This window comes from Chrysochloris asiatica, unplaced genomic scaffold (assembly GCF_000296735.1).
Source record: "Chrysochloris asiatica unplaced genomic scaffold, ChrAsi1.0 scaffold00023, whole genome shotgun sequence".
Classification (NCBI taxonomy): Eukaryota; Metazoa; Chordata; class Mammalia; order Afrosoricida; family Chrysochloridae; genus Chrysochloris; species Chrysochloris asiatica.
Window position 1 is genome coordinate 2,022,082 of NW_006408541.1, and position 12,052 is coordinate 2,034,133.

General features: G+C 46.2%; 1 protein-coding gene across 1 annotated transcript in view; it reads right to left on the minus strand.

Moving 5' to 3' along the window:
* Nucleotides 1-8,808, minus strand: part of RAB22A (RAB22A, member RAS oncogene family) — a 56,516-nt gene extending 47,708 nt beyond the window's left edge. The window contains exons 1-2 of the mRNA XM_006839148.1: nt 8,595-8,808; nt 7,110-7,189 (exon numbers count right to left, since the gene is read on the minus strand). Coding sequence (XP_006839211.1) covers nt 7,110-7,189; nt 8,595-8,630 — 116 coding nt within the window. The 5' untranslated portion in view covers nt 8,631-8,808. The remainder of the gene's footprint in view (nt 1-7,109; nt 7,190-8,594) is intronic.
* Nucleotides 8,809-12,052: the final 3,244 nt, after the last annotated feature.

Consider the following 12,052-nt stretch of genomic DNA (forward strand, 5'->3'; position numbering starts at 1 on the left):
AGCAATTGATAGTCTGTTCCACAGTCTGCTGCTGGCTTTGTTTTGGCTGATGATATGGAGCTTTTCCATTGTCTCTTGCCACACATGTATTCAATTTGATTTGTGAGATCCATGTGTATAGCCAACTTTTATGTTGCTTAAAAAAGGTATTTACAATGAACATGTCATTGGTCATGCAAAATTCTATCGTGATCTTCAGCATCGTTTCTATTACCAAGGCCGTATTTTCCAACCATTGATCCTTCCTCTTTGTTTCCAATATTTGCATTCTATTTTCCAGCAATTATCAATACACCTTAATTGCATGTTTGATCAATTTCAGTTGTTAGAAATCTTCAATTTTTACTAGAGGCCAGACATATGTTAGCATGGGTGACAGGGCAGGCAATATACAACAAGAGGGATGTTAACAGGAAAGATGAAGGTGGTAGGAAACACAGGGAGGAGGAACGCAATAGCTAAAGTGACTAGAGGTAAGTCATGCTAACTGTTAATACGCGGAGGGAGCTGCAATCACTAGTGAAGCAAAGTACGTGATTTGCTGAGTGTAAAACTGATTATCTTCTCTGTAAACTTACACTCAATTCATCATAAAAAGTTAAAAAAAAAAAAAAGGACCAGATAACTGGTTTGATAGAAACTTGTGAAACCCTTGAGACTGTGATCTTTAAGACACCCTTCAGGCCTGGAGATGAAGTCACTCAGTGGCCAAATGATAAGACAGTTTTCTAGAAGGGAAATAGCAACACCAAGGAGAAAATTAGTGCTTTAACTCACAGCGCCACACCAGGACTCCCAGAGCAACCCATCACACCAGACCAAAGGGCAACACTGACCAGGGACAAAGCTCAGAGGGCAAGAAGGGAAAAGCTAAAGGGGAAGGGTAAACACAAGGAGCAAGTGGGAAGACTGCTGCTACATTGTAGGGGCTTCAGTTAATGTCACAACACAACATGTGTGAAGTTTTGAATGGAAAACCAATTTGCTCTGCAAACGTTTGCCCAAATTACAACAAAACAAAACAAGCAAAATAATAGAAACTAGACATCTCAGGGCAGGCCCAGAGACAGATTGTTGTTGTTTTTTAAGTTTTGGAACAGGACTTAACTTTCCTGCCAAACATGTGCCTCTTGTCACTCCCTAGTCATGGATTTTACTGAGTGCCACAACCAAGTCTTCTAAATTAGAAACTCGAAGTCTTCCTCAACTGTTTCAACCTCTAAATCTTAAAGAGATTAAATTTCTTACACATTTTACCTTCTCTAAAAACAAACACAATGAGCACAATGCCCAAGGCAGACATTTTTTTAAAAATTAAACTTCTAATCAATTAAAAAAAAAGTTTTATTGCGAATTATGTGATAGTTTACATGGGAGAACATTAGTTTTACATTCATTCTATTGTATATCATTTCATTGTCATGGTTACAATAATTCCATGCATCATCATCCAACCAAAGGGTATACACTACAAGCCTGCCCCCCGGTCGTCAGCACACAGCCTCTCTCCTCTGTGTGTCTAAAGTCCCCAGCTGCTCCATCTCTCCACGTCATCATCTCTGCCTCCATCTTTGGCATCACTGTTTCTCTGGGCAGGGTACCACTTTCAGCTCTTCTCCCTTGATGGTCTCAGGGTCCTCTGCTCCTAGACTGCATAGTCAATCATTCCCCTCCTTTGCTACAAATCATCTGTCTACCTTTACATTTCCAACCCACACAATCAGTCCTGATAACAATTGTTAACTACTGTACCACAAGAGACCTATTCATATATCCTTTCATCGGCCATGCCCAGACAGATTGGATACTACTCAGTGGAGATTCTACCTTCCTCCACACCCTCTGGATCTAGGTTCCCTCTTGAAAGCTTGTAAGCCAGTCACTTCTTGCCTTTGTAGGGCCCCCCTCCTCCCCTCCCCCCAATTTGGGCAGCCAATGTCCAAGTTGCCTATCCCTGTCTACTCTGTGTTTAGAGGGGATGGGAATAATCCTTGCTGTAAAGATTTGTTGCCTCTTTTGAGCTACTGCATCCATAGGTGTAGCTCAAGTTCATCAAATTGTATCAGATTACTCTTTTTTTCCCCTCTTCTTTCTTCTTCTAGTTGAGCTCTAGTCATCCAGTCATTGAAGCCAGGTCAAGTGGGTATTACCTGCAATTGTGAGTGTTCTTATGTATATGCCCTCTCTTCTTATCAGCTGGACGCTTCACTCTCCACTCTAGTCCTCTGTGGCTGTCACTGACTCTGGGCCCAAGAGTCCCCAGGTCTTGCCACACTGCTGGCTGACAAGGTCTCCACCCGGGTTCACAGGAGTTTATTGAATGTTGTAGGGCTTAGCTTGCAGCTTCATTGCTGTTTCTCCCTCAATTTCCCTTATCGGTTACCAATGTGGTCACCAGTCAGAGCGTGTATTCCCATTGAGTCTTAGTCTTGGAAGGGGGTTTGCCCTGAGGGGACCTGACCACTTGCCTTGAAGTCTCCTGGATGAGCAACTTGCTTGTTCTTGAAGTAATCAGTCGGACTGCCTATATTGTTTTGTATTTCTCCTGTAGGTCTTTCTTTCAAGAAGTTATCTTCTGTTCTTCTAGCTACTCCAGGCTGGTCTGTTTGTCCTTTCAAGTGGAAATTTCCCACTTCAGAAGATTCTGGATGGGGTTCAGGATTCCACCTATGGTCTTATGTAATATAGAGACTCTACAGGAAGCCTCCTTCACTGGACACGTTTAGCCCCATTTTAGGTATCCCAATCAGTTATAGGCAGTGATATTTCTGGCTATTCCTTTCTCTCCCCCTCAGGTGTCTATTTTATAACGGTATGCCAGGGAAACCAAGATTCAAAAGACAACCAAGCATCTTAACATTATCTCCCCCCTTTTCCCCATTCCAACCCTGTCTCACAATCCCTGTATCCCAGAGCCCTGTTGTTTCAAGGTTGTGCATACATCATTTACCTCTGTCCCACTTAGACCAATGCAAACCTGCCTAATTGTTCTCCCATCCTCTTTGTTCTTCCATTTCCCTCCCCCTTCTTGTGTATTGCCCCCCTCCCCACCACCCAAACTAGCCTATGACTATTCCCTGCTCCACTTTCCCCTCGCTCCCCTTACCCCATCCCCCAAATCCCGGTAACCAGCAAAGAATCCCCCCCACCCCCTTTAGTATGGGTTCTTTCCCTTAGTCTTTTACAGTAGTGGTCCTATGCAGTATTTCTTCTTTTGTGACTGACTAATCTTCACTCAACATAATGTCCTCAAGGGTCATCCATGTTATTTGGTGGCTTGCCGCTTCCTTGTCTTTCATCAAGGTAGCATAATATTCCACTGTGTGCATGTACCACAGTTTGTTTATCCATTATTCAGTTGATGGGCACTTTGGCTGTCTCCATCTCTTTGCTATTGTAAATAGTGCTGCTATGAACATTGGTGTGCATATAGCTTCTTGTGTTATGGTTCGTATTTCTTGTGGGTAAATACCAAGTAGAGGAATTGCTGGATCAAAAGGTTTTTCTATTTCCAACCTCGCGAGGAAGCGTGATATTGCTTTCCAGAGAGGTTGGACCATTTTGCAATCCCACCAGCAATGCAAGAATGACCCAGTCTCTCCACATCCTTGCCAGCATTTATTGTCCTCTAGTTTTTTGATGTTTGCTGTTATTGTTGGTGTGAGATGATATCTCATTGTTTTGTTTTGCATCATCTCTAATGACTAGTTTGTGAGCATTTCTTCATATGTTTGTTGGCTGCCCGGATCTCTTCCTTGGTGAAGTGCCCATTTTTTAATTGGGTTATTTGTCTTTTTCTTGTAGAGGTATTGTAATTTCCTATATATTTTAGAAATGAGTCCGTTGTCTGATTTGTAATTGCAAAAGATTTTTTTCCCATTCTGTGGGTTCCCTTTTTACTCTTCTGGTGAAGTCTTTTGACACACATAAGTTTTTAACTTTTAGTATGTCCCAATTATCCATTTTGTCTACTTTTGTTTGTGTAGTTTTCAAAATGTTTGGTAGTCTGTGTATTCCCTGAATTAGTGCCCTCACTTTTGTCCCTATTTTTTCATTGATGGCCTTAATAATTCTGGGATTCACATTTAGGTCTTTCTAATAAAATTTTAATCCACTCATCTTTCAAATCTTTAAATGCTAATGGTTACAAATGCTTGAAATGTTCATTGCTTCCCTAAGCCTAGACCAGGTCCCTGTCACATGGTGCCACATTAAGCCCTTTCCTGTACACTAGTTATAGAGACTATGTGTCACATTAACCGTTTCCTCTACATTGGCTATAGGCTCTGTCTCACATTAACCCTTTCCTGCACACTAGTTATAGACTATGTCTCTCTCCTTGTAGGTAAGATCCATGAAACAGGAACTGTGGTTAATTCAGGGCTGGCAGAGTTTTCTTGAAAATGTCCAGATAGTATACAGCCTAGTCCCAACTATTCATTATTCATCTCTGCCATCGTACGTAGTCCAAAACAGTCTTCAATAAGACAGAAATGAAAGCACGTGTCTGTGTGCCAACAAAACTCCAAAATCAGGCCGTGGACCAAAGGGGCATAGTTTGTTGACCCCTTGTCTACATCACCAGCATTTGGCATATAGGAGGAACTCAAGGAATGAATAAGGAATTCTGGTAGCGTAGTAGATTATAAGCTAGGTTGCTAAGTGCAAGGTTAGGAGTTCGAATCAACCAGTCGCTCTGTATAGATTTAGTCTTGGAAACCTATCTAGGTTGGCTGTGAGTTGGAACCAACAGAGTGACATATAGCATCCCCACCAGCAGTAATGAATAAATAAAGCTGAAAAATGCCATGGAGTTTGGGAATTAGATGGAAACTGGAATGCAGGGCAGGTGGGTTGAGTGGAATGGTAGGGGTGGGAGAGAGAAAACAGTGGTTTGAGATGTGAACAGAAGTTGAGGAAGTAGAGACTTTTCTTCAGATAGCTCCACAAAGTGGTATCTTTGTAGTGGAGCATGGTAGGCCATGAGCACGGTGGCAGGTTCTGACAAGTGGGCAGGGCAGGAGTAAACAAGGGAATCACTGAGGAAGGGAGCAGGGGCATGGGCTCCAGATCTCCCGTGCACCTAGGGGATGAGTCCTGAAGGAGGATGCCACCTTCTGAGGCTGAGGAAATGCGATAAAGACAAGTTACTGTGTGCCATCAAGTAGATTACAACTCCACAAGTCAGGGGGAAAGTGCCTCGGACAAATGACTGGGTCTTTTCTCCTGCAGGCTTGAATGACCAACCTTTTGATTAGTAACCTAGCTCTTAACCATTGTGTCCCCAGGGGTCCTTCAAGAAAAGGTGCTGGTGGCTTTGTGCTGTAGAGTTGTTCCGACTCAGCGATCCTCTATAGGGTTTCCAAGATTGTAAAACTTACGGAAGCAGAAAGGCTCATCTCTCTCACGTGGAGTGGCTAGTAGATTCACACTGCTGACCTGACAGTCAGCAGCCAAATTTGCACCTACTACGCTACCTGCATCCTCTGTAAAATGTGAGGCAAGGCCATGCGGCGAGGAGAGTATGAGTGCGCAGGCTCAGGACCAATGAGCCTCTGACAGGTTAGGAGCTGCCAGCGGACAGGGAGCAGTGGCAGCCCCGGACACTTACAGGTCTCCCAGGAAGGACAGCGCCAGACTCTGCATCTTCTTCTGAGGAACATATGGGGGAACGCTGCTCACTGAGGGGGCGCTGGGTGTTTCGTGAGTTCTGATTTAGTGTAAAGTGTATCACTCACTGAGTCACCAGTACTACCTGCTGTCCCTTACTATCCCTTCCATTTCCCATGCAGGTACTGGCAGGCAGGCCTCAAGGACGATGAGCCATGCCTGAAACACGTAGACATACCAAAAGGCATTCAAATTCCAGAAACAGGTAGCAGTAAGTTTCCTCTCCCATGTCTTCAGAGGTTTAGGAGAGCCACAGGGTTTGGGAAAGCTGGTAACAAAAATATCGAGGGCATACACTGATACCAGGAGCCCACGTGGGGCACTATAGGACAAAGGTCGGCGGTTCACACCCATGAGCTGCTTCTTGGTATACAGAATCACTATGAGTTGGAACCACTTGATGGCACTTAACAACAACCAACAAAAAACAGGAGCTCACAATATCCTGAGGGATACTTTTATGGCAATTCCCCTCATTTGTGTAAATTACAACTTATTTGCTATTTGTCTATTAGGCAGATGATCTGAGTACAGCAGAAAGACACCTTTTACCATAATGATGCATAATAGAGAATTCTTCTTTAAATGGAAAAACAACATGTGGTTGGGAACTCAACAATAAAAAGATTACAGCAGTCATTCAGTTTTACAAGCATAACACAGAATTAAACCTATAAAACATAATTTCTCACATAAGAGAAAGTATTTGGTATTGCAGTAAGTATTTCAATAATTAGAAAAGTTTTTCTCAGAGTCAAAAAACTATAAACCAGTCCATTTCACTTACTGAAAGAACCAGAGGCCTGCAAAAAGATCACACATTTCAAATTTCATTCATTCTTTCATCATTGTAACCAGTGATAGATGTGTGATAAAGCTTTGGGTCCCATTTTGACTTCTTTTTTTGATAAAGAGTAAACCCACCTAGGAGTCTGGTGTGGGTTAATGTACCAGACTGCAAAGCTGTTTGAAACTGCAAGGTTGGCGGTTCAAGCTCACCAGCCGCTCCCTGGAAACCCTCTACAGGGTCATTATGGGTCAGAACTGACTCGATGGCACTTAACAACAACAAACCTACCTAAGAACCTTTTAGTTGACATGCCTGAAATATCAGGACTTATTTTCTTCTTGACATAAGTATATCTTAGGTATAATTGCTATTTATTTGTATTTACAGACTGAAGGGTCTTATTAAGATTCTAATAATAAGTAAAACTGCAATTCACATTTTCATTTTGATAGGTTTCACTCCTCACAAATCAAAAGTAAGTTTCCTAAAACAGCAATGCTCACTGTAGTCTTCCAAGCCCTTCATAGAGAGCTAGCAAGCAGCATCTATCTATCTCGGAATTCACTGAGAGTCAGCTGTCTGACCTTTTTATCTGGAAGGATTTCCAATGTACCTTGCGAACTATATAAAAGTAAGTTTACTCTCTTACCCTATTGTTGGGTTGATGTTCGGATCAAAACTGTCTTCCACAAATCGCCATACAATGCTCGATTTACCTACACCTGTATCCTGAAAGAGAAAGAGATGGTCCAATAAGAGATCATCCACCTGCTTGCAGACACTGAAAGCTCCCAGTGGCTTAACTTCAGGACTTGGCAAACACGTACGTTTTAGAAGTTACGGGGCAGAAAGGGTGCTTTCATAAACATCCGGGAGATTAATTGTTATTAGGTACAGTCAAGTTGCTTTCGACTCATGTAACCCCATGTGGGCAGAGCTGAACTGTTCCATAGGGTGTTTTCAAGGGTCTTACCTGGCAAGTCTTCTTTCCAGGAGACTCCTGAAGTTTTAAAACAGTGCTGGGACTTTTGAAGGAGGAGCCCTGGCAGCGTAGTGGGTTACAAGCTGGGCTACCAACCGAAAGATCAGTGGTTTGAATCTACCAGCCGCTCAGAGGGAGAAAAGGAGGCTTTCTGCTCCCTTAAAGGTTTACAGCCTGGAAAACCCTACACAGAGTTGCTAAGAGTTGTAACCGACTCCACAGCGCTTAACAACAAAGCCTCTGTTGAAAGCGGAAAGTGACAAACCCATTTGCTTTTAAACATGTATCAACAAAGTTATGAACTCTTGAAATCCTTCTGAGTAATCCCTGATACATCCCAGCCCCACCCTACTAGGGTAAAGAAAAAAAAAAAACAAAAAAACCCCAAAAAAGACTAGTTCTAGGTGGAATCATTTTCGGTCTTTAAGGGAGCAACTTGGAGGGAGTCGTGGCGTGGCGCTGAGGGCTTAATGCGGTGGACTGACTGCAAAGTCGGCGGTTCAAGCTCACCAGCCGCTATACAGGGTCACTATGGGTCGGAACCGACTCCAGAGTACTTAACAACAACAACAACAACAACAACAACAACAACAAGGGAGCAACTTGGGAAGAAGAGCCTCAACCTGAAAAAGAAGGTTTTCCAATAACAAGGTTGCTCTGACAGTACAGAAAGCTACAACGTCAGATTAGTCTTGGGGTTTCCTGGAAAGACAGGTTTCATAGATTCGACACCCCTCCTTACAAGTAGTTACAAGGGGTGTCAGGGGTAATTCACAGGCTCCAGAACAACAGTCAGATGGGAAAAGGGGCGAAGGCGCTCTTAAACCCTACAGACCTGTCACTGCTTCGGCTGTGGGAGACCCGGTTAAGCCGCAATTCATTCCTGGGAAAAGTTGGCTGAGCAACTATTTTAGAACTACTTTTAATCTTGGGGCAATGAGGAGCTGGGAGGGCGCCTTACACTTTGTTTAAGGGACTCGGAATCCCCTCCGGGGGCTCCAGGAGGGAAAACGGGCAGGGTCCCCCCTAAGGTCCCATTGGTGGTTACAGCCAGGTGGGCGACAGGTAGGCGGAGGGACCCCCTGGGTGTCCCGGCCGGGTGGCCGGGCTCCTGTCCCCGCGACCCTCCCGGCCCAGCTTGCCACCACTCACCCCCAACAGACACACTTTGAGCTCCCTCAGCGCCATGGCCCCGGGAGGGCGCGGGCCCGCCGCCGCCCTAATTTGAGGAGGGCCAGGCCGGGCCCAGCACGAGCAGGTCTCGGCGCCTCCGCCGCAGGGCCAGTCCCGGCCGCGGGACGCGCCGAGGCGGTGGCTGCCCGTTTGCTGGCCCTCCGTCCGGCCCGTCCGCCGCCAGCCGCACCGGCCCGCCTCAGCAACCTGGACGATACAGCGGCCTCAGAGGCGCCACCGCCGCCGCCATCTTGGGACGCCGGCCGGGTCACATGACTTCCCCGCCCACCTCGGCAGCCACTTTCCTCGCGAGGGAGGGGGCCCGGCCTACGCGGCCGAGCTCTCCGGGAGGCGTGGACCCAGAAAGTGAGACCCCGCCCCTCCACGCCCCCTCTGCCTCAGGCCCGGCCCCCGGCGCGCTGGTCCCGCCTCCAGCCCCATCCCAAGATGGCGGGTGAGTGGGGCTGGGCTCCCGGGGCGCCGGGGCAGTCACCCCTCCCCCTCCTGCGACCACCCCGCGAGCCCGGGGAACCCCCCTGCCTGCCTGACCCGCCTGCCGTAGCCCCCTTGTAACTCCGTGTGTGTCTCTTGGTTTTCAGAGATCCCCTTGTACTTTGTGGACTTGCAGGATGACTTAGACGATTGTAAGTAACAGTTGGGGCATCCCCACCCCTCCCTGGGGCCCTTTCACAGAATTTGGGGTGCACCGATCGTAGGGGCCGGCTACGGACTAGTCTTTCCATGTTAGGGTCTGAACAGCGGGACCCTCAACTGTCACCATCCCATGTGGTGGTCCCTCATCCCTGGAGGGGCGGGCTGAGGATGGGGAGCGCTCCCTCCAGGGGGGGAAGGACTTTGTTGTTGGGAGACTTTCAACTTCCCGCCACTTTCTCTTTGTCTTCCTCCCCCTTCAGCTGCCCCTTGAGGGACAGGGACAGGCTTGCGGCCAGTTCCAAGTCCCAGGTCGATTCTGGGGTGCAGCCACCGGGGGCTGCTGGTTTCCGCCCCCGGGCCTCGCCTCTTCGCTGGGTCTTCTCCGAGTAGCCGGAGTTTGGGAGGTCCGGCTCCTTGGGGACAGCCAGCCCCTTCTTAGATCCCAAGTTGCTCATTGGCGCCCGCGCCTGCTGGGTGGGTTTCTTTTCCTTTGGCCCCTCCTGCCGTCTTGTCTTCCCAGTCACTTGAAGGGCTGATGTCATCCTGAGAATGCAAGTTCTCTTTTGTGTTGAAGGAAGCATTTCCTTTCCAGTCAACATTTCTTGAACACCTACTTGTGAGTCAGGCCCTGTGCTGGGTCCTGGACTTAGAGACCTGAACCAGGAAGAGCGCCTGCCCCTCAGAAGGCTCCCAGGTTAGGGGACCTGTGTGGGTAAATGCAAAATTACCAAACCCTGGGGCTTCCGAACTACCAGACTTACACTTCCTCTCTTCTTCCTGTTGTCCACGTTTCCTCATAATGAGTTGATGGTTGTTTAAAACTCATCACAGGCCATACCCTGTAAAGCCCCAGTGGCACAGTGAGGTAAGCATTGGGCTACTAATCAAAAAGGTCAGCGGTTCAAAACCAGCAGCTGCTCTGGGGGAGAAAGATGAGGCAGTTTGCCTTTTTAAGTTTTTATTATGAATTGAGCGTTAGTTTACATGGGAGAACATCACTTTTACACTCATTGTTTCATTACAATGATTACAGTCTTCTCTGTGTATCATCATTCAACAGTATTTGCTTCTATTCCCTCTGGGTTTTTTTTTTTTTTGGGGGCGGGGGATACACACAAAAACACTCAGGAATATATAATAATTTAAACCACCAAAGGACACATTCTGTAAGCCTGCCTCCTGGCTGCCAGCACAGTCTTTCTCTTTCCATGAGTCTAGAGTCCTCAGCTGCTCCCTCTCTCTATGACCTCATCTCTGTGTCCATCTCTGGTGTCTCTGTTTCTCTGAATACCGTCCCACATTCCACTCATGCTCTTTTCCCTTGATGGTCCTAGGGTCCTCTGAACTTGGACTGTAAGATTAACTACTCCCCCCTTTTTGTTACAAAACTTCTACCTTGACTGTTCTGACAGTCGCAATTAGTTATGTTAACAGTTACTCACTACTGAATCATAAGAATCTTATTTAACCCATCTCTTTTAACCAGACCCATCTTGACAAGATGAAAACTATTCAGTGGGGACTTTTCCCCAGCACACTCATAAACTGAACTCCCTCTTGAAACCTTGTAAGCCAGTCACTTTGTGCCTTTATCGCCCCTCGTTTTGGGTAGCCCATGTCTAAGTTGCCCATCCCTATCTACCCTGTATACAGAGGGAATAGCACTGATACTCGATGTGAAGACTCCTTCCCTCTCTGTTGGTATTTTGAGCAACTACCTCTATGAGTATAGGTCAAGTTCATCAAATTGTAGCAATTTCTTGAACAAAAAACAAGTGTAAACTTGTTTCCTTTAACAAAAATGTTTTTTTTCATCTTCCTCTAGTCAAGTTCTAATTATCAAGCTATTGAGGCTAGATCAAATGGGTACTCTCTGCAAGTTTGGGCATTTTTGTGTGTCTCCTTTCACTTCATATCAGTTGGGTGCTTCACTCTCAGCTCTAGCCCTCTGTGGCTATGTCCTTGTCCATGGACTCAGGAGTTCCCAGTTCTCACCACATTTCAGACCAACCAGCCCTTCCTCTTCTCTCATCTTCAGGTTAACAGGTATCTATGGAACGTGGTTGAACTCAGCCCATTTCTTCATTGCTGCCTTTCCCTCTCATCCACTCACCTAGTAGACCAATGTGGTCACCAACAAGCTTACATGGCTGTTCATGTGGTGTTCCTTTTGAGTTCAATCTTGGAGAGGGGTTTGTCCTGAAGGGACTTGATTGCTTCCCTTGATGGCACCCCGGCGAACAACTCGGTTGTTCTGTTAGTAGCTAATCAGACTGCCGTATTTGTTTTTGATTTTTCCTGCTCATCTTTCTTTCAAGACGCATCTTCTGTTGCTCTAGCTGTTCCAGGCTGGCTGGTCTGCTTGTCCTTTCCAGTGGGAATACCTTACCTCAGAAGGTTGTGAATGGGACTCAGGATTCCACCTAAGGTCCTATACACTACCAAGGCTCTATAAGAAGCCTATTTCACTGGGCAAATTCTAGAACCTCTTTTAGGTATTTCAGTCAGTTATAGACTGAAGACGGGCTTACAAGCTTTCTGTAATCACGTTTCCTGACATTCCTTTCTATCCCACTCAAGTATCTATTTTACAGTAGTAGGCAAGGGAAACCAATATTCGTAAGTCAGTCAAGCATCTTAGTATTCTTTCCCCTCTTCAGACTATGCCTCTGTCCCTGTATCACAGAGCCCTGTTGTTCCAAGGTTGAACATACATCACTATTTACCTCTCTCCCATTTAACCTGTGCAAACCTGTCTCAGTGTTCCCCAATCTACCTTGTTC